A 22,835-nucleotide genomic window follows, 5' to 3' on the forward strand; every position below is an offset into this window, starting at 1 on the left:
TTTAGGCAGAACTGTAGCACAAGGAATACAGATGCCAGTGACAATATGGTGTACAATTAATACTTATCATTAGGAATATTCTCACAAACACAGCAGTATTCATGATAACTCTCATTTCCAAATCACCGATTTAAAAATATATACAGTACAATATAGACTATAGAATTACTCCAGTTTATATAAATTCGCTGCTTAAATGCAAATATGCCTCTTGGATATCTCCAGTTTCCAGCTCTATGCAAAGCAATTAAATGCTTTAATCACTACATTTAAGAGGCAAAGCAAAAGGACTAACAAATGTTAGCTGAAAAATATTTTCATCACACTTCCCTAGGATTTTAGCATTCAGAAAAGAGACATTCTCTAGTCATCACAGCATTTTGTCCTACTGCTGCAGATAAAATAATTTACGGAGTACATAATTATATAGTACCTTACCCTTTCTACCGGTGAACCATAGCATGCAATGACGAAACATAGCAGTGGCAGATGGCATTGGTGTTAGTAAATGTGAATAAAAGGATAATAGCAGAGAAATGGTGACTGGCAGACAAGACACAGAAATGTAGATGAAATGAATGCAAGCTGGTAAATCTTGAAGCAAAGCTCCACCGTTAAGCCAAATGCTGTCTCTAGTCTCCTCTTAATTGAGCATTAAGTTCTATTTGGATACAAATTGCAACCTTCAGACCAGTCTTGATTCTCTTCATACAGAAATGCATAATTGTATCTTGATAACGAAGATCAGAAACGTTTTGCAAGCGAAACCCATAATCGGAAGCCCATTACTTTCTCCCCTTGAGTGATTTATTCTTTACATTTTTAATCTCCAAATCCTGCCAGAGCTACAGTCTCCTTCTAGCACATATGTATCCACTGCAGATGTAAATCCCTGCCTAACCTGCAGCACCCCTGAATCCAGAATGTTCTCAGTGTGCTCATTCATGCTGTTCTGTTGCCAAACACTTAAAATCATCCATCAAATACAAGTGGAATCTATTACAAGAAAAGAAAATCTCTTCTTTCAGCTCACCCTGAAAATGGAAGGTTTTCTGATCAACAGTTATTGTGAAGGTGCTGTCGTCCTCATCGTCTATACCAATCACAGCTCCCTGTGAAACAAAGAACAAAATCCTGATAAGGCAAGCAGTGACATCAGCAGCATACACTCTATCACTACACCACTGGAATTTAAAAAGCATTGACAAATTAGAAGCAAACTGAATACAGTAAAGAGCAAAAAGATTCTCTGTTTAGCCACAGAATTTTTTGTTGCAGAAAACAAAACCCCAGTAATTATTTGTAAAACTGTGATTTTCTGGATAATAATATGCATCTTTTGTTTCTGTAATCGAGGTGGCTTTACACTGCAGCATCATCAGAGTGGACAATTTTCTACTACACTCCAACTTATATTTTAAAGAGTGGGGAGCAATATTTTATAAGTATTTTCCATGTATAAAAATACTAATTCATAGATAACCTACAAAAGCAGCTCTTGACCTGATTTTATCTACCAGCCTATAAAAACATAAATCATTCTAGCAGGATGAATGTGGTTCATTGTGTCATGTCACTGGTACACTGCATTATCTAATTTCCAGTCACTAAGTAAATATTAACAGTAAGTCATCAGGATATATCAAAAGCAGTTAGCTTTGTCTTCTAATTCCTTGTGAATTATTAGAAGGAAATGCAAATAAATTATAAAGGCCATCTGCACTTAACTATTTACAACTGTATCCACATCTTCATTCCTAACTCCCACCAAGAACTTAATAAATAACACAGTCTCACCCAGGAGAAGATGACATTGAAAAAAGCTATTTCAGGCTTCTGCCAACTCCATGATAACATTTAGTTCAAAAATCACCAAAGGATTTACTCAGTTTCTATTCTCCTTCCCCAGGAGAGATAGCATCAGGATCTGTTTTATCCCTCTCTCTCCCACAAAACAGACAGACACCACTAGAAGGTGCACATATTTAAGGGCTAAATTCTGCCCTCACTATCAGAGTAAACAGCATGTAACAGTAGTGGGAGTGCCTGAGAGTCAGTTCCAACAAGTGCTTAATTTCATTCAGCCAAGTATCACACAGCAGCTGCAGAGTAGGGGGTCAGGTGTATATCAGCCTGGCCAAAACATAAGAATTTCTTCTGGTACAGACTTGGAGAGATCTGAATCAAACTTATTCATACACATTCTTCATAGTCTCTCTATGAGTTTTCTAGCCAATGATACCAGCTCATGTATGGCTGTGACTATCACAGACACCACAAGTTAAAGTGGAAGAAACAGGTCCTACTTAAGAATAGCACCAACCATATGTAATTTCAGGCTATATAGAAGGAAGGAATGCCTCCAAACTGTTTTTTCTTCCCTTTGCTGTCAAAAAATGTACCACTTCTCCAAATGAGCATCTTCCACATAGGCTGCTAAAGGACAGCTCTGTGATCATTATAAAAGAAGCACCTAAACGTGTACCCAAGCCAGTATAATTCCAAATGCTTTTAGTGCCAGGATGTAACAACAACCAAATGACTAGCCATACATACAGAGACTGTGTGGTACTGATGCAGTGTCCCAGAGACATGACATAATGGGCAAGATTCATTTTGCCAAAATGATACTTTAAAATATACCAATAGATAAAAATGCCTAGCATTTTCAGCACATGTTTTGCTGTGCAATAAATCAGAAGATCACTGCAAGTTCTACAATATCATTCTCCTCACCACCTATATCAAAAATCTCTAAGTCAGACATCAAGAACACAACCAAGATATTCTCCCCAAAGAACATAGATAAAACTAATGTAAAGGCTAAAAAGTTCAGATTAGTCTTGCCTCCATCCTGAGTGGTGGGAGGAAACTGAGGAGCAGGAAGAGCACACCACTGGCTGTGATCTCAGCACAAAGCTGTGTAAAGTGCACAAGCTCTACTTGCAGTGCTGAGACAAAGGGTCTGAGTGTAAGCATAGAAGATTCTTCTGTTGTCATGCAGATAATAAATATGAACACGTAAAACTAGAGTGTGAAAGTTTGTGTTTTCCAGAAAACTTAAGCATACTACAGATGACAGATTTCTACACCTTTCTACATACACCATGCCAGTCAACAAAAGAATTTGAAGGTGAAACTTCAGGCCTATGAAACATGTATCAAGAGCAAAAAGGTCAGGAACAAGCTTTTAAAAAACAGTCAAGAAAAAAAGGAAGTATTTTAGTCAAATTGCTTAAATTACATGTTTGTTTATGTTCACACCTACAGTTAAAAACCAACAATTACTCTAAACAGAAAACCTCTCTGATAGAATTTCAGACTGCAGAGGCCCATCTGTTCAGCTATTGGTATCACTGTCATCTGCCAGAAGAGCTGCTTTACCAAAGAAGAAGATTCCTTCTACTTTCACAAAAGAACCACACACACATTCAGAGAAGGGATGGGGGGAGACAGCAAACCTTCAGAAAACTCCAAAGAGTAATTGGGGTGGGAAAGTAGCAGATGTAGGAAGAAAAAGGGATTGTTTAATGTAAAATACATATAAAGATGGATCATGCAATACTGAACAGATTGCTCACTTTTAGTATTTCCTAAATTGACAGGCTGAGGCCAACCCCCACACTGACAGGTTTACAACACTATTAAAGCTAGCACGGGTTTTCAGAGCAAATTTTTCTGCACAATGCAAAAAACATCCTCATGAATCACTGGGAATGTCATGTTTCAGACAGCAGTTTGAGTTTACATTACCTTTAAAGAAAATCTAAATTAAGATATCAATACACTAACTTAGGGAAAGTGCAAAAAAAGTCATCTGGAATCCAAAATAATGGAGATTCTCTGTCTGAGCCTCAAAAGGCTATAGGTACACCTTTATTAGGCCCACAGAAAGACTAGAATGGAGTAACAACAGATGGAATAACTAGAAGAAGCAGAGTTCCTCTGTGACACTCATCACCTTATGTGTCAGATCACAAATCCCCTTCCCTATACTTCTATTACTTCAATACTCAAAATGCTCCAATTCATACCCATTATCCTCCTGACTCCTTCTCCCTGTTTACATCACCTTTTCACAAGATTGATGCATGCTGTAACCAGAGATTCTATGAATGGGAAAAAATACAGAAAAAAGACTTGTGCAAGAAATAGTTTTGGTACGTGCGTGACCACAAGGTTGAAACTAGGCAAGTGCAAAGACATTACAGATTTCCTACCTCACTCTGGTGTCATTTCAAGCTACAACAGCACCACTCCAGGTTAGATGTCCCAAGCCAGAGTGCCTCAAACAGGTAACACTCAGCTTTTCCACTCTGCAACTTTACCTGTTTCCCAAATTTTTACTCCCCCCAGATTCAAAATGTTGCCTGCTGCACTCTTCCTGCCCTTTCCAGTCCTTTGTTTCACTAAGCTCAAGCACAGTCAAGTAGCAGGCCTAAAGAGTGTCCTACTGGCAGGAGGGAGAACACAGTAAGAGAATAAAGGCAAATCAGGACAGAAGGAACCAGTTTTGCAATGATTTCTGTAGGTACAAAACATATATACATATGTATCTCACACTCAAAGAAATGAGAACTGCAAAGCGACTTTTCACAGCATGCCATTAGTAACCTATTTTACTGTCATAAAATGCTTTTTTATACCACGTATAAAATGTATATATTGTTATACAATATCTAAAATTACAGATTATAATTAGCCCAGCAGGTCACTTGACCTCTGATGTTTTCTTTCTTTAAATATTTTCAGTATTTCAGTATTTTACTGAGTCAGAAATAGCGCCCAAACCTCAAAAGTCTCCTTGCAGTTCTCTCCATTAAGCCATATTACGCACAGTAAGTCATTAAGTAGTGAACAGAACAACACTTACCCTGAGTCTAACACACCCCCGGCGTGATCCTCTCATCATTTTGTCTTTTGACTGAAACAGAAAAGAAACAGAACACTGGATGAACAAATACAGTAAGAATAAGCAAGGAGAATGCTAGTTATTCAGAACAACTGAGAAAAAGCATTTTTGTATAATGTTTTAGTGACTGATTAAATGAGATGTAACTTCTGTTACAAAACAGGTTAGTTCTCACACAAAAAGAAGTACACTACCATGGTATGGAAAAGTAATCCTTCAAAAAATAAGAATACAATCCCACTTCAAGGAGTTTTGTAGATACCTTGACAGAATGTTTAGAGGATAGTAGACCACACCCTTATATAGAACGTCAAAAGAAGTGAAGAAGAAAGGAATTAGAAAATACTAAAAATTGACAATATTCTGATTTAAATCCTCCTCCTTTCTCTCCTGCTCTCAGAAAAGTGTTCGTATAACAAAACCCAGCTATGCAGGCAGAATTGTACTACCGAAATTGTATGTCTGTCAAAGTTTCCCAGATTCACATCCTTTTCATACATACACAAATTTAACGTTTAGGTAGGTTTCTACATCTGCTTCCTGGATAGTACTGCTTGCTTTCATTGCAGCAGGTAGCAAAGCTGTGTTTATAGCCAAACAGTAAGAGTCCATACAGAAAACAGGATTCCTATTTCCATGACCTGTGCTCAAACTGCAGACTGGCCTACCTTGCTGCTAAATTACTGAATCTCTTCTTTAATATCTGTTTGAAGTACTGACAAGGGAATTCAAGGGGAAAAAAACCCTCAAATACCCACTCCTCCTCCCCCCTCCCCCCCCCAACAGGCAATTCTAAACAGCCAACTCACTTCTAGCTTGAAACTGTGGCATCTCAAACTTTCAGCTGTTCCCAGCACTGACTTAGGTAGATTTATCAGTAACTTTCTGCTAATGTCATGTGTTGCTGGGCAATAGTGGCAAGCCTAAGCAGCACACACACACAAACTTTATAAGATAAAGAAAAAAGGAAAACATTTTGGTCATCCTAACTACTCAGTTTTCTGACAGATGCATCTGTTTTGTAAATGATAAATTACATGCAACTGTAGCCTTATCTGCAAAGGTAGTCTTATCTAATACAACCCATTCTTTCTTACCATTCAACTATTTAAACTATATTCCTTCAGGTCACCAAAACACAGCTATTACTGATGTCTCATGAACAGATGGTCTTGCTGTTATCTTCTGAAATACCCACTTCTTTCCAACAGTATCTTAACAATTCCATCTAGACAATATATTGATGCAATTATGGCCAGCCCTATTTTCACCAAAGCCATAAGACAATGAAATCTTACTGATAACAATGAAAAAAAAAAAGACAGGAATGTGAAGTATCAGTCTTAACAGCAACAAATTATTTGTCATCTGCTACATATCTGAGATACAGCTACAAGGAAAGAATGAAGCAGCCACAGCAAGTCACATTCACTAAAGATAATTTAAAAATATAGCAGTCAGCACTTCAAATAATGTTTTTGCTGCTCGCTCATTCAATTCAGTCTCTTAATTTGTCAAAAGTTGTCTTCTGAACGTTAGAAACCAACAGTATTAATCTACTTGTTTTAATGTCAGTATAGGATAGCTGGTCAAAATGAAATGGAAGTGAAGATCAGCACTGCATCCATAATGTATTCTACAGATATTCAACTTCTTTGTAGATTTCCTGAATGAAAGCTTCTACATAGGGAAGATGTAGGATCCAAGAGAATCTAGAAACAAAGTTACACCAATAATTTCCTATCAGAAATTGCATATACTTGGGACACACCTCACTAGAGGTACACTACATATATACTATACTAGAAGTACAGACAATAAAACATAAACCTTTATTTTCTATATTCGCTGCCTTGAGAGTTTTCCTAAAATGGGAGGACACTACTGAGAGCCTATTACTCCCTCTGGTGGTTTCAAGAAGAAATATTGGCACAATCTTAGAAAAGAAAGTAACTGGACTGAGGATGCAGCTCTGCAGCAGCTGAAAGAAACCTACCAGGTTTCTGGCAGGGGTCTGGCTGTCCTGATGGCACAGACCAGGTTCCCCAGTATGCCAGGGAAAGCATTCCCAGCTTGCTGTACTGAGCACAGGCATGAAACCAAACCAGACAAAAAGCAAAGGCAGCAAAAGAGACATTCATTTTGGCTTGCTTTAGACACCTCAACCTGCTAAATGCAGGGAAGATGAGAGCTAGCCCTAGTGCAAGGGAGGGGATAATCCCAACAGCCCTGCTTTCCACTGTGCAGACTGACTACCAGCTCAACTGCAAAAGATACTGTAAAAGCTTTTCTTTTTTATAAATCACATTTTAATGGAATGAAAATTAAGTTTAAACACCATAATGCTCCTAGTCTGCAAAAGATTCACAAGATAAATCACAGGTTCAGTGTGTGATCCTATATACTTACAATTTTGCCATCTTCAGACACAGCTTTACTTGGTTAATACCAATTACAGCAATATGGCAAATCTAATTCATTCCACTTAAGTGAAGTAAATCACCCATCATTCCAGTATCTGAACTCCCTGTGCACTAAAGCATGTCGCTATCACCACACATAGTGCTGTATTCTCTCAGCAAATCTTTTACTGACTGCTGCAGGAGAGTACTTGAAACAGAACTCAGCTGACATTTTATATTTGCCCCTACCTTCAAAAGTAAGATTTTATAAAAAACACAATTCAGACAACTTCAACTTTCCATTACAGCATTACATTATACCCTTGGGTTGAAATGAGACACAGGTATGCAGTATGTTCTCTAGCTGGTCAAGTATTCTTGGATGAATGAAGCCATCCCGTAACTGTTTAGAGGAATTACTCCATTTCACTAAAGAAAATATCATACAGCACAAAGATATCTCTGAGCAGCTAATAAAATAAGTCACATTCTACTTTATTTCTGTACGTAAAGTTTTAATATGCAGCTATCTTTTTTCCAGTCATCAGTTTTATAACCAGACAAAATGACATTTTCAATAAACTTTCAGCATGCAGTGTACTGATTTTGATGATAATGGACTTGAATAGGTTACAAGCAGACATCAACAAGAGATAAAGTTTAGCTGAAACTCAGATAAAAGTCTGTAAAAATGAACAAAGCTATACAGTATTGCTGCCTGGGGAATGTAGGTATCTCCCCCCAAAAGAGGGCCTTTATTGGTTTCTTTTTTACATCCACATGGTGAAGCTGATCAAATACAGAACTGATATATTTCAGGCAACCTACAACTTCTTTGAACAATTAAAATAATGCCTGGGTCTACTGAAAACAAAACAATTAGCATCCTAACCTCCAAAAGCCCTCAGCCCTATAGGGCTTTGGGGTTTTGGTTCTTTTATCCATAGAACTACTATGATTTCATTTGAAATTAGCTGTTCCATGGGAATTTTAAGATTGCAGTCTAAACCCAAGATGCTGGCTGCCTCCAAAACTTCCCAGACACAAGTTCTGTTTGTGCACGGAACTTGAAGAGGTACATTTTTGACTCACATGGTGCTGCTAAGGAAGTCTCTAACATACGCATACAGATGAGCAAAACCACTTACGACATTTATTTCCCATGAGGGATAAAGAACCTGGAACAAGCTCTGTTTATATAAACACTGATTTTTGCAGTTTAACTACATTTACCAGAGAAGCTTTAATTTGGACCACTTCCCACAGTAGTTATTCCTCTCATCAAATGCTAAGGCGAACTTCCTTTTTCAAGCAGAAATAAACCCCAACAATTCAAAACCTACATGTTGTTCCTAGCCCACCATTCCCTTAGCTCCCAATGCAAGGCCCAGTCCCAGACAAGGACCTGCTTGAGCACAGGGACAGCATTTAACAGTCATGTTGTTTCTGTAGCTAAAGCTTTGACTTTTGTGGATGCAATCATAAAGTAGGAACTGAAACACTGCTGCAGGAACTGAGGACATCACTGGGGCTCATGTAACCCTAAGAGATTTCATGTATGTCTGAAAAAGGTAAGGCAACAATTTCTGGTTCCTGACATAGAAAAGCATTACACTGCTTATAGGATCCTACAAGAAATATATACACAAGAGGCCTTAGATGGATCCAGGTGTAAAAGAGACAGCACAATCAATCAGCCTTTTCACCAAGAAACACAGGTACAGACTATAAACAGCTTTAATCTGCAGGGACTGGGTACCTGATCATCGTGTTGATCTCTTCAAATTTCTAAACACTGTAATTGCTATTAAAAGTTCATACTGTATAACTCTAAGCTATTTTAAACAAAGCTTATTCATTAAATTGTCTCTCTCATCTGACAATTCATTAGCTCATTAGACTCAAACTGCTCCATTCCCAACCTGCGTTGAGGGAAGACTTCTAAATAGCCAGAAACCTTAAACTAAATTGTAATCTAACAATAACAACAAAGATTGATCCTCTACATTGCTACCAGTTTTATTTTGCACACCTAATAAAATATCAAAACCATGCAATAGATGAGATTTTGTGGGTAAGCAAACAAATTCAGTACTGAACTGGTTTTCTCTGCATCCAGTTTGCACATATCTATACTGGTCTGATTTGGCAAACTGCACCTATCTTGATCCAGATCCTACATAAGCACCCAGCTATGCTTCACCAGATCAACAGAGCAGACATGGTTGGCTTTGAAAGGCAGGAGGACATGCAGTTCAGAGTGCTGGGACAAAATCAACCCATCAAATATTTTTGAACAAATATGAACGGGCACATTATGTTCATATTGATGGGCAATACCAACTGACATGCACTGCAAAGTGATGAGAAAGTATTTGGAGGCCTTAAAACCAGATCCATTGCCCAACAATGGAAAAGGAGTCAACTATTCAAATAATCCTATAGCAATTTATTCAGTTCATCCAAACCTGTGATACAAAGTCAAAATTATGTACAAAATTCAGTTTAGTGCTGCATATTTTTATTCTGTGACCATAAATTCAGAATTATTTTTATTATTGTACGTAGTCTGCTTATAGTTTTGTCTGTTTTTTCTTTGACTGACTGAGCTATTTGCAGGGCATGTGACAGATCAAGTTATTACAGGAAAAAGTGCCGCCTTGGCTGAGAATGGAAAGCAGGGACCTCAAAGGGAATGTTTATGCAAAAGCAGATGGTTTTTTTTCCTGTTTTCTTGGAATTTTTGCACACAGCTGTTGATTGAGAAACTGTATTTGGAAAAAGCAGCAAAATGCATTCAATTGAAAGTCTCTACTATAGGGGCACTGAGCCATGACTCCAGCTTCAGAGGCATCATTTAAGACCAAGTCAACAAGATTTGTTTTGACAGCAAAGACTCATGAAACTTCTGCAAAACTGAAGCCCCCCTGCTCAACATCTGGACTGTTCAAGGCACATGCAGTTTTTCAACACAGCACAGCCAGTATTAAAGCTGCTAACTAGCAGCAAACTTTAAAGAGTGGCAGGAGACTAATATTTTTACACCACCACAACTACCTCCTCCCAATGACTGCTTTCACACAGATTTTGCTTCTGCAAGTATTCAACCAGCATTATGTTTTTGGTAGTTTGATGGAATGATTAGTAAAACAATAGAATATCTGAGCATTTAAATCTCTTCTTCAGGCATTTACTGGCATAAGAGCCGTTAAGATGGTGAGAGGCTATCCAATTTTGTTTCAAAAACAGACACTGTGGAGTTGTCATACACAACTCTTTTTTCTTGCAACCCTCATTCACTATACAAGGCAGCTGTTTGTCTACAACATTTTGATCAGTTTTCCTTTAAATACCACCAAATATCATAGAGAGTTTTAAAATATTTAAGGAACAGATCTTCCTATCTACTGACCCTGGTTTCAGCATTGTTTGCATGGCTGTGCTAGTTCTGCTTGCAATTTATTATACAATTAAAGTATTTATTTAAAGAGCACACTTAAAACAAGAATTTAAATCAGATTTTCAACCTTGAGGGGCTCTCTGGATTATTTCTGCAGGATTCCCAAAGGTAATCAAGGCTCTAGCTGATGTGTACTTAAGACAGCACATCTGCCAGAAAACACAAACAAAAAGCAAACTGCATTCAACTCCCTCTCTAGCCATTTCTTTGTCTCCATGCTATCTTCCAGTACAATGCCAGCACACATTTTTACACTGACATGCGGAACACAAACAACAGAACAAATTCAGCTGAAAAAATAAATTAGCAGAGTTATTTTCAGCTGGAGTCCAGCTCATGGAACAACTTTACAGCTCCTGTGCCAGAAGAAGGCAGAAATGAGCCACTTCCAGACTCTTCTGCTGAATATTGTCTGTGCAGCCAACTCCACACTGAAAAACCCACAATGCTTCAGCAGACTTACATTTGTTATACCATCAAGAGGAAGCATGAGTGGATTCAAAAATCAAAGAATACTGAGTGGCAAAAAAAGAAGTAATTTGTCAAAACATTGGTCACACTGATCCAAAATGGTACCAGCAACTTACCATAAAAGTAATTAAGTTTAAATTTCATAAATTTATAACAATACATAAATGTAAACAAATGTAATTATAAACTCATTTCTTTCTATTCTGAAAGAGAAAAAAAGCCCCACAAACTACACAAGTGGGAAAAAAGTGAACAATCTGGTATTGTAAAAAACCTTTGTGAAACACCTTGGAAATGCATATGAGAAACATTTGCATTCATACGTGCAAGTAGTGCTACTAGTGTTCACTGCAATACAACAAAGTAGAGCGGAACGAAAACACAAATGAAAACTGAAATAAGTGTGAACATTAAATCAGCTTTTTTTTTTCTGACTCATACTTGGTGCAAAATCTTTTGCCTTACTCCTTGAAAGTTCTAATTAGGTCAGAAATGCAAACTTAATTGAATTAATTCGCTTTTGATGTATGTATCCAAAAATGTATTTAGGTTAATATCTACTTATTTTACCAAAAGACAAAGCATGCTAATTTAAATGCTCTGGGGTTTCTCCCCCCTCCAAGTGCAATACTATTACACACTAATTCTGTTTGAATGCTTATTTTACATTAGGGGTACTTTTCTGCAGCCTATTTTAAGTTACTACCAAAGGAACCTAAATACAACTGCACAAGGACATACCTATGAAGAGACTATATGGCTGGATCTGGCTCTGACGGAGTTAGGTGCATCAGAAGTTATTACCCTGCACTTTTCCACTGCTCCTCTGCCAAAGGTTAATTGGCCATTGAATCTACTGGAGCAAGTGTTTTCTTCAAGCGCAGCTTTCTGGATTGGAATGGGCCAAGGAGCCTTGAGAGGAGATGAGTAAGTGAAAGGTGATCAGCTATTGGCAATCTCTCCCATCAGCAAAACTGTTTCCACATTGCAAGTCTATACAGCCAGGCTCAAACAATATCAGCCTACCCCACCCATGCATTATGCTCATAGGGAAGGGCCAGTTTCAGGCTCAAAAATTATTCAGTTATGCTTACAGCAAGGCAATTATATGGCTTGAAACTGAAACTGACTCGGGGAATGGAATATGCGACCCTATACACCTGATCACACAGATAAGCTTTTAATTCAAAATACAAGTCTGCATATACTGAATCACAACAGGCCATTTCCCCACATAAATACATAGGCAAATCTGCTAACACTCCAAATTAGTGATGCTTATAAACTATAAGCAGCTTTATAAACTACCAGTCAGGAGTTATTACTCTAAAACTAAACATAGAGCTGAAAGAAGCAGTATCCCACCACCTTCTCACTGCTAATATTAGTACTTGTGAGGTATGCAGTCAACTGGGACTTGATCTGAATTGTATTTCAACCCCTTGCTCTGACCCTGCAGCCCTATGAGTAATCACGCAGCACACATGAAGCAGTGTGCATGCTGAGTGATCAGCTCTTTTGGCAGCCAGTCTTTCAACGCAGTACACACCCTTAGGTACAAGAACGAATTCAGATGTCTAGAAAATGGCATAACAAGTACTTTACAGACATATGTGCAGAAAAGATAGCACATGGGTATGAAAAGCATTCTAAAGTAAATGTTATGGCAGGCATTTTTTAGTGGTAAAGGCACACGGAGCAGAAAACATGATTTGGTTTCTTGAACCTAACTAGATTTTTAGGACAGAGAGTTAAAAACCAGGATTTTTAAATTTGTGGTCTCAGAGTCGTTGTAATAAAAGAGAACATAATAAATTATTCAAACTGTAAGTGTAATGCATATGTAAAGATACCTAATCATAAGAAATAATGAAATACAAAAAAGTTCTTTTTATTAAACAAGTGAAAACCATAGAACGTCAGTGCAATAACCAGAATTATTATTATTATACGCACTAGTCATCAGTAAATGTTTCTATTTCCGAGCTGAATTATAAAGTAATTTTGCACCTTGGACCTCTATGTAGACTACACTCACTAATTCATCCCAGTCAAGCAGCTGGCATTTGAACAGCCATTAAGCAGCACTTTCATTTCTCCATCCAGATTCCAGGTGAGGGATTTCAAACCCACAAGAGCCAAAATTGTTTGAGAGTCTGTAACTGTTTTGTCTTATAAACTCCTAGGTCTGGAGAGATAAGCTCTCATCTAGTAGAGCTGTAAATACAGACCTAGAGGGGGGGGGAAAGAGTTTTATATGCAATCCTCCAGCATGAATAAAGCTTTACAGACAGCATGATGCTCCAAGTTACTTGCTGTAAATCTAATGCATCTTACTACAGGTTAAACGTGTATTTGTTTTAGCCAGACTTACAGACTAATATGAATTGCTCCATTCTATGAAAACTTATCTATGCACGTGGTTCAGTCAGTTATCCTTCCCATTTTAGGGCACATCCTTGAAAAAAAAATTATTCATACTGTTAGAATATTTGCGATTTAATTCACATTTTTATGGAAAAAGCTGAAGCAGTGAGTCGGGACCTGGCAGTGGCTACAATAAAAAAGAAGCCAAGAACACATGACTGTTACTACACTGCACTTTAAAAGTTAGTGCTTGAAAGTAGGAAGTCTTCAACGGAAACAGCAAAGTCAGTCCCGAACTGGGAAGGGACCCGCGTGTCGGCAGCGCACCGTCCGGTAACTCGTCCCTGACCGGGAGAGACCGAGCCCAGCTCCTGAGGTGAGCGGCGCGGGAAAGCAGCACTCCCTCGGGCCCTCCGACTGGGCGGAGAGAACACAGCAGGACGACAGCAACTTCCCGCTGGACAGAGAGGACAGCACTTGAGACAGCGAGACCCGGGAGCCCGAGGCCATCGCGGAGCCGGACCCGCTCCGAGGGGCAGCCGGCCGCCCTCGCCCGGGGGCTGTGAGGAGGCCGACGGCCGCTGCCGCCCAACGACCCCACCCTGGAGGCGCGCACCCTGCCCCCGCGCCGCCGCCAACAATAACAGCCCCACTCGCCCCCACCGGTAAATCTCCCCGCAGCGCCACCCCATTGGCTGCGCCCGCCGCCTCCTCTTTCCCCATTGGCTGCTCGAGCGCTCACACCGCCTCGAGTCCCCTCCCCACCCCCACCCTGCACCTCAGCCGGTCTCCCCGGCTCCTCACCCGCCCGGCCCGCCGCTGCCTCTCACCGTGTAGTAGGAGAGGAGCCCGGCGTTGTAGTCCAGCACGAACCAGCGGTACTGCCAGCCCTTCATGACATTGGTCCATTTGCTCAGCGGGCCCTCCATGATAGACGCCATCTTAGGCACCGAACCGGCACCGCCACGCACCCCGCCCGTGCGGCGAAGGGGAGCGGGGGAGAGACACAGCGGCGGCCGCCAGGAGGGACGGGGCGGGGCACGCAGCGAGGGGGCGGGGCCAGGAGCCACTCTTCCCCGAGGGGGGCGTGGTTTGCGTGCGCAGCGGGCACGCGCGGCGGGAGGGGCTGGCGGCCCAACGGCTGAAGGGGAGGTGGGGGGGGGCGGGTGAGAGTGGGAATTGTGTGGTGAGGAGGGGAGTGCCCGGCGGGAGTAGCTCGGTGTCCTCTGGAGTGGGCTGGGTTTATGGGTGCTGTATGAGGGCCCGGTCCCTGAGATAGTGGGGCACCCTCATGGCTTAGGGGAGGCAGAGGGCGCGGCGTGAGGGAGGGCTTGCACGGTAGCTGTGATGTGGTGAGGGGACGACGCCTTGGTGTGTCTGTTCTGTGAAGGGAGGGAGGGTGTTAAACTGTCCCCTAAAATACTTGATGCCACGGCAGCTTTTTATTTCTCTCACTGTTGTGGGTGTCTTTCTGTTGTTTGCCTGTCCAGAGCGCATGTTGGGCTTACGAATTGAGTTCAGGGGTCTGGGTCTGTTACTGAATGGGGCCACAGGGCTAGAATGTGCAAAGCATTCAGGACTTAAGGACTCTGAATGGTAAAGCTTGTTTAAATGGGATACAGCTTTCCTGTGGACTGAGCCAAGAATGCGAAATGATTTCCCCAGGAGCTGTGGACAATTGTAAATGTGTTGTTCAGTGCAAGGCATGTTTTTGGCACTGATATTCTCTGACAAGTACATAACTTCAGTTGTACTTCAACATAAAAACTTCAAAGGACCCATACAGATACTCATGTTGCTTCCTAGGGATAAACAATATAGCGGCAGAAATAGTGCTTTTACCATCAGGTTTGTGCTTGTCACGTAATCTTAACAGTATTCATGGAATGGCCTCTTTCCCTTTTTTTGTTTTTCATCAGCTATAAACCTGTGGGGTTGTTTTTATGATTTTAATATAAAGATACCTTTATAGTAGGGCTGAAATAGTTCTAGTATTTTACAGTACTGCACCTTTATACTAAGTTAAACTAATTAGAAAAATCACCCTGGTTGCCCCTTGTGAAAAAAGAATCACTCAAAGGCAGAGCTTCCTTATTTGATTTTAGTGAATAAGAAATACTTCCATATTTTTATTCATCTTCCCATTTCACATTGCTTACTAGTTTGCTAGCAAGTGGAATTTATCCCATTGACTTTATAATGCCCCTTGGGGTCATCTGGTGGTGTGTTTATACATGGTGTTACCAGTCTTGAAACCCAGCTTGTTAATTATAACATTCTTTGTCAAGCTGTATGTGACCTCAGTAGCCTGTTTTCTTCTTTAGTTTCACTGACTAAACAAAGCATGGCTGCCTAGAGATCAGACCCTGGCAAGCAAAACAAAAAACATGAGATGGTGCCAGAACATTACTAGTACTACCATTTAAAGCTGTATTTGGACTGGAGCTTTATCATCTCAGTTCACTACTTTGAGTGTATCTTACCACAAGTTGAAACTATAGAAAGGGCTTGTGCAAAAATTATCTCTTGGCTTAACTGTGGACTGGCTGCCTGTAGGTAAAGCACTCTCAATGAGAAATTCTCCATAAGAGCATTCTATTTACCCTGGTTTGCCAGAGGCTGAACTTTGGCATACACTGAATATCTTCTGAGTTCTTTGTTCTCTTTGACTTTTTGGGGGGAAATGTGCCATAGACTTGTCTCTACTAGAAGCAGCGTGTATTTTAGCTAAACCTTAAAAGTCCTGGTGTAGATGGAAAACTGTTAACAGGTGGTAAAGGGAATCCAGCTCAAGGTTTCTTTTTACAAATGCACTGTGGTTATTCTCTTTAGGTAATTTGGCAGAGATCAGAGAATCAGGGTTTTTCAAATACCTCACAAATTTAAATAAATACATATGAAATTGTAGTCTTATCGGCATTAAGGATGATACAAGTTTATGTACTTTCTTGACATACCAGCATGATGTGTCTTTCGTGTATGTCGGATTATTTCAGTATAGGTTATACATACCATGGTTCATGAGGGCATTGTTGAGGGGCTTAGGCTTAGATCCTTCTGATAAAGATTCCAGGTGCCCATTCAAATTGCTTTGAAAGATCACTGCAAACATTTTAGTTCATTTAAACAAAAGAATAAACTGAAATTGGCAACAGCTGTAATAAAACCTACCATGATTACTTTATATGTTACATCAGCAGCATCAATGACTTTTAATAAAATAACAGAATTTAGTGAGTTACTTCCTTAATAGAAAATTTTAGTTTGTTTTAACATGTTCTATCTGCGGTTTGAAACAAAAGCTGCTATTTTCTGTAATTATAGGCAGTTTTATTGTGAAGTTCTCTGTATTTTACAATGCTTAAGTTAACCCCTTCAAGTAAAGTACTGTCATCTGAGAGAACTACTACTGCAGAGGTCAGCAGAACTGGACAGAAAGCAGCAGCTGTTATCTTGTGCTGCCTTTGTTTTATGCACTGTTCCATCAGCTGAAAATCCTGTCCAGCATCATTCTCTTGCCACACAGAGGACTCAGTTAAATTACCTTCCTGTAGTAACCTGGCCACACATGGATTTCCTGACCAGGCACCGTGTTTAGCCAATAAGATGGCCTCTAGAGTACTCACACTGTTCCAGCAGGAATGTAGGGAAAAACCTCAGATATGTCCAATCCTTTCTGTGTTTTCCAGGACATCCCAACTTGTACCCTACTTTTAAATTTTTTTCCATGTTCTTTTCCTTTATCTAAACTTGTCCAATAAATTATAGCTGGGATGGGTTTTGGCCATTATAGTTTAAATCTGTATGGATTCTAGCCAAGAGGAAGGTACTGCTGACTGAATTACCGGCAAAGGACCAGGGTAGAGGGAATGAGAAGCAGAAGTATGCTGAAAGTCTGCTTCTTTAAGAGGAAGATGCCTTTATATTGTGAATTTTCCTGAAGTTATAGCTGAACTAACTTTGAAGAACTTCAGTGGTGAAGTTGTGTGGCTTGTAGATTCCTTCAGGGTGTCTGGGATTGTGACTGGCAGCAGTGAAAGTAGCTCTAGCTTCTCCCAACAGCTGCAACCACTCCGAGTTCTGTAAAACATAAGGAAGCCATTTGAGAAGAGAACAAATGACATTTTATTTCCTTTTCCCACTTCAGAAATGGGCTGGTGATTTCATTTTGCATTTCTTGTCCTATCAGGTCACTGTGTCAACCACTGACAGCATAATCATTATAATTAAGAAATGACATTTTAGCCTGATGCTGGATAATTCTTTTTCTGCTTGTTGGGAGGAAGTAGTGTCTTTTATTTGTACCCTCAGTAAAAAATTCTCTCAATTTGATTTTTTTTAGAGGTAATAAACGTGCTAATAAATTACAGTCAAGCAGAAGATGAAGTCTTCTCTGTCAGCTTCAGTCTCCTGCTACTGTCCTTTAAAGGTATTTCCTAGTCCCTCTAACACATATGCTGACTACACTAAGAACAGGAACAATGTCAGAGCCTAAACGTTTTATTTTATTTCTTCAGAATTATGTTTGGTTTAGGGGTTGCAGAATGGAAGATAGATAGGAGAGAATCACCTTTACCCTACAAGCAGTTGCTCTTAGAAGAGGATAATTAAATCAGGTATGCCATTAAGTGCCATGGTAAGTAGATTTTCTGAATAGATTTATTAGACTGTCACTGGTTTTAATAAAAATGTTTATGAAAAAAAATCAGCAATATAGTGGAATGAAGACAGTAGTTGATTCCCTGTCATTCTGAGGCAAAGAAATCATTATATCTTGGGCCTTTCTTGCCAATTCCTGTGTCATACCAGCAAATAAAAGCCATCAGCAAGGAATTTTCCCAATCCTGTCCATTTTAATCTGTTTTTTCTCTGTTTTTCATCAGTTCTCATAGTGCTCCAGATCAGGGATGAGGAACCTTGCTGAGAGGTAGAGACCTTTCTGAGTCTTCTAAATGACTCCATATTAGCATACACCAGAAAAAAATCAAATTAGCACAGGTGGTGTGGAATTCAAGACCTCAGGCCTCAGAGTCTGTGTTCTGTTTCTACATACAGCTTATGGTTGTTTTTGGGAAAGGTTTCACTAGATTCTCATCCTTTCATGGAATGTTTAGAGCTGTACTGGAGAGCATTACGATATTGGAGCCATTTCCCAAAAACATACGGATTGTGTTCAGCCAAAATGTGTTACCATTCAAGAAAGGGCTGAAGAATCAATCTTGCTTTTGAAAGATAGAGATGATCCCCAAACTAAGATTTATTATGTCTGTAGTTATTTATTCCTCTGTAGTATTGCTGTATGTCTGGGGGATGATGCAGCAAAGAGGCAGCTGACTCACTGAACTGGCACTGATATATTACAGGACTTGGAAAAGTTCGTCAGATGTTGCAGTGTGTGTTAAAAACAGGGTGTGATGGTATTCGGTTATGAAATTGAAGTGACTCACTGACCAAATCCCATGACAAGGTATACAAAGAAACACGTTTTAAGGGCATTATAGATTTGAGTAGCCTTGTGACAATAACATAACTTATATTTTGGTACTGTCTCATGAAAGAGGTTACAGTTTTGCAGGACAGTTTGACATAATGACATCATCTAAGAGTTGCAAGAGACCTAAAGTGGCATTTTAGGACTCAGCATCTTCAAAAGAAATACATGTCTGAACTTACCTACATTTCTTAAAGGCAAATAAGTATCTCCTGTACTCCCTTTACACAGAGATCAGAGAATTCCTCTCACCTGTCCTGGTCACATGTGAGATCTTTCATCTGTTCAGAGATTAAGGCATTAACAGCAATACAAATTTAATAGTGAAAGCACCTTCTAACAACATCTGTAACTTAAATATATATCTAGTCCAAAACAATTAAAAGACTTGCCTAGCCTTTGTACTGAAGAAACAATTATGTGAGCGATTTTCCATCTGCACGTAGATTGAGCTCTGGTAATCTGGAAATCAATCTAGCAACTATAAAAATGCTGGAATGCATTTTGCAGGGTAAATGATTCACTATAATCTTAGTACTATTTTATTATAAACCTGACAGCATCATAATTCAGTCTTAAGAACAACAGCCCTGATGTCTTTGCTGAGTGCAAGAGTTAAAGGTTCATAGCATGCTGAATCACATTTTATACTAATGCATTGCTTAGATGGGTAATGTCTCATCATTTGATTTAAGCATTTTATCATCCTGTGGGCAGAATTTATTTAATATTTCATGCAGAAGTCCCTGCTATTTTCTTAACCTCAAATAAGTGATTTTTCTACATTAGTCTCCACAAAGACATCGAAAAGATGTAGAGGAATGTTGCTGAACTGGAATGTTTACTTTATTGCAGCCTTGATAGGCAACCCACTAGTACAAAAAGGCAAATAAGCACAACCTCTTTTCCCAAAGGTTTCCAAACATTACCTCTTTTCATACTGTTTGGCCTATTAGTATGTTTCAAATAAGGTTACTTGCTCTTTGTAGTCAGTTTGTTTTGCAAGAATGTAGTAGATACATTGTCTTCTCACAAAATTTAGACTATTTACAGTAGAGTTTGACATGTAGGAAATTTAGCAAGGGAAAAGGTAAGAACTGATTTAGTATTTTAAAGAGTATTGTCCATAATCATAAGGATTATAGGCTAGGTTTATTTTTAATTTGTACACTATGTTATTGATACAGCAATATCAAAGTTAGTATATATGCACACACTAGTAGATTCCAAAATATATGCATATTATAAGGCTGTTATAAACAGTAGCCTTGCTGTCTAGTACAAAGTCTGATTAAAATGTGTCCATGTTGTTCTCCTCCCCCCCCAGGTAAATTGGAAAAATAACATATTAAACTGACTACAGTAATTTTTAGGGTAATAGGTGGGATATCTATGGCGATGAAAGGGAAGATAAAAGGGAAATCATGGAGACCTAGACGTGAGCAATTAAGTATATAGAATAAGCACTATTCCACTGAGTGCTTCTATTACTCATTTTATTTGCATAGCTATAAGTATTAAATGGGTATCTGTTAAAACTTAAGTTTCAATTTAGAATCCGTTTCTGGCTCCTTCTGCATTTTATTCTGGAATTTCAGGTCAAATATTTTTTTTTTTTAGACCTAGAATCACTCTCAGTGATTTGTGTATAGAAGGAGCCCTGTATACAGCATAATCCCTCATCTAATACTGCCCTGATTTTGGGATGCCAAAAAGATCTTTCTTTAGTTACTGTTTCTTGTGTAAGGATGGGAAATAAAGCTAGCAAGGTTTATCCTACCGAATATTGGAGAAATATTTTTCTTCTTATCTGAGAATTAAAATAATCAGTTTTTGTGCCTACTTTAAGCAGGATTTGCTTCCTCCTTGTTCCGATGGAAGTGAAAATGCAGAAATTATTTTTTCATCTTACTAATTCTCTCCTTTTCATGATAAATGAGAAAGAAGCAGAGAATTGATTTAGTGGAAGAATAATAAGTAGCCACCAGAACTGGCAGAATAAACTCAAATTGTTCCCCAAAATTCATAATCTGCACTTGGACCTCAATTTAGAGAGCAGATGGATGTTTTGCTACTTTGACAGCTCTGAGGATCTGTCAGAAGTCTATTCTGGCTATGTGTGAGTTAGCAGACACATGCAGAATGCAGCAACATCTGGTTTCCAGCTGAAGTGAGACTTTGGTTCAGAGCAGCACCTCCTGCCACCTCATCAGTTTGCTATCAGCAGGGAGAAAACCCAGCTTTAACAATCAGAGAAAAGCCATAGTCCACCCTGGCTAGGTTTGCAACCTTAGTAGTATGAAGACAAAAGCCTGGGCTGTGTTGTAGGACACATTCATCAGCTGTCTAGACTTAAAGCAACCACTCACACCAATTAAACAACTCCAGCTCGGGTGACTTCTGAGCTGTAAATTATTGGAGGTGTGGGAAGTACACCAGGCCAGTCTCGCTATGTGCTTATGTACTCCTACTGCCTTCCATAGCTACTAGCTATTGCTACTGCTGGAGACAGGACACTGGCCTATTTAGACCTTCCTTCTGATCCACTACCTCTAATATTATGTTCTTATTTTCACATTAGCTAAGGGACTCTATAGGTATCCTGTCCAGGAGGTTTTTAGATTGTTTTCTTTCCAAGTAAAAAAGTGGAATTTCTGTGGAGATCTTTAATAGTATTGTAGCCTAATTTTACATTTTTTAGTCAAACTTTATTTTGCCCCATTCTCTTAACACAGGCAGTTTCACTGACACTTGCTGAAGCTAAAGTTGCTCAGAACTGCTGAGATACGCCCAGATGTCATGGATGGAAACAAAGGGGATCCTACTCAGCTCGTAGGCAGCAGCATGCACAGACCAGCTCTGTTACTCAGTTTGTAAGCCAAGAACTTGATGAAAATAATCCAGGCTTTGTTGCATGTTTGCTTCCAATTTTCAAAAGTTCATTCTGTTCTATTCCTATTTCCCAGCACCCTGATAAACTATTTAATTTCAACAGTGACTGCAACGTAACTTCTAAGCAAATGCTACAACAACATTAATAGTAAAATCTGCCAATGCTACTGGAGTTAACCAAATTCTCTGGACAGCTGTCAGAATGGAGTTACATCATTTGCTTTCTGTTGTCCTACAGAATTAATTTTTGAAAATAAACTTGTGAGGAATAACTAACAATCAAGTCTGAGCATAAAAATGTTCTACGGTATACAGTGAGACTTTGATTTCCATGGCATAAGCTGAAGTTGGTAATGTTTAAGGTCCCATCTTTTCTTACAATTGAGTATTTGAGGTATAGACGATAAATAGTTGTTTTAATGTACTGGTCAAGTTTGCAGTATAGTTTGTAGATTAAGTCTCTGTAAATAAGATAACAAACAGAAATAGGAGTTCAGTCAAGTCTTTCAAGTTCAGGCCAAACAAGCCAAAAGTTGTTCATACTTGTGTGTTCCATTGGTGTTGATGTGGTTACATGTACATAATGAGGAGCAAAATTTATTGCATTGACTTAAAGATTAAAGCATGTAAATACCCAAAGGTAAGCTCTGCTATTTATATTGTGTAAGAAAATAGGAGGATCTGTACTTTTTATTAGTATTAGACTCTTCAGTTTATGCTGACTAGTTCTAACTATGCTGTTTCTATTATGCCAGCTGGAGAAAAGATGTAGCTCTTCTGAATACAGCAAAATCAGTAGTAATTGAACTGTTGTCTTACCAATCTTTCAGATTCTAGTTT

General features: G+C 39.2%; 1 protein-coding gene and 1 long non-coding RNA gene across 3 annotated transcripts in view; one reads left to right on the forward strand and one right to left on the reverse strand.

Moving 5' to 3' along the window:
• Positions 1 to 14,641, reverse strand: part of OSBPL9 (oxysterol binding protein like 9) — a 62,239-nt gene extending 47,598 nt beyond the window's left edge. For both annotated transcript variants that reach the window (XM_031050769.2, XM_031050768.2), the window contains exons 1-3: positions 14,443 to 14,641; positions 4,874 to 4,924; positions 1,034 to 1,112 (exon numbers count right to left, since the gene is read on the reverse strand). In XM_031050769.2, coding sequence (XP_030906629.1) covers positions 1,034 to 1,112; positions 4,874 to 4,924; positions 14,443 to 14,553 — 241 coding nt within the window. In that variant the 5' untranslated portion in view covers positions 14,554 to 14,641. The remainder of the gene's footprint in view (positions 1 to 1,033; positions 1,113 to 4,873; positions 4,925 to 14,442) is intronic.
• A 3,335-nt stretch (positions 14,642 to 17,976) lies between these two features.
• LOC115946860 (uncharacterized) lies at positions 17,977 to 22,321 on the forward strand. The gene is made up of 3 exons (XR_004080874.1): positions 17,977 to 18,041; positions 18,130 to 18,228; positions 21,839 to 22,321. It is a non-coding gene; the product is annotated as an uncharacterized lncRNA (long non-coding RNA).
• Positions 22,322 to 22,835: the final 514 nt, after the last annotated feature.

This window comes from Melopsittacus undulatus, chromosome 6, assembly GCF_012275295.1.
Source record: "Melopsittacus undulatus isolate bMelUnd1 chromosome 6, bMelUnd1.mat.Z, whole genome shotgun sequence".
Taxonomy (NCBI): Eukaryota; Metazoa; Chordata; class Aves; order Psittaciformes; family Psittaculidae; genus Melopsittacus; species Melopsittacus undulatus.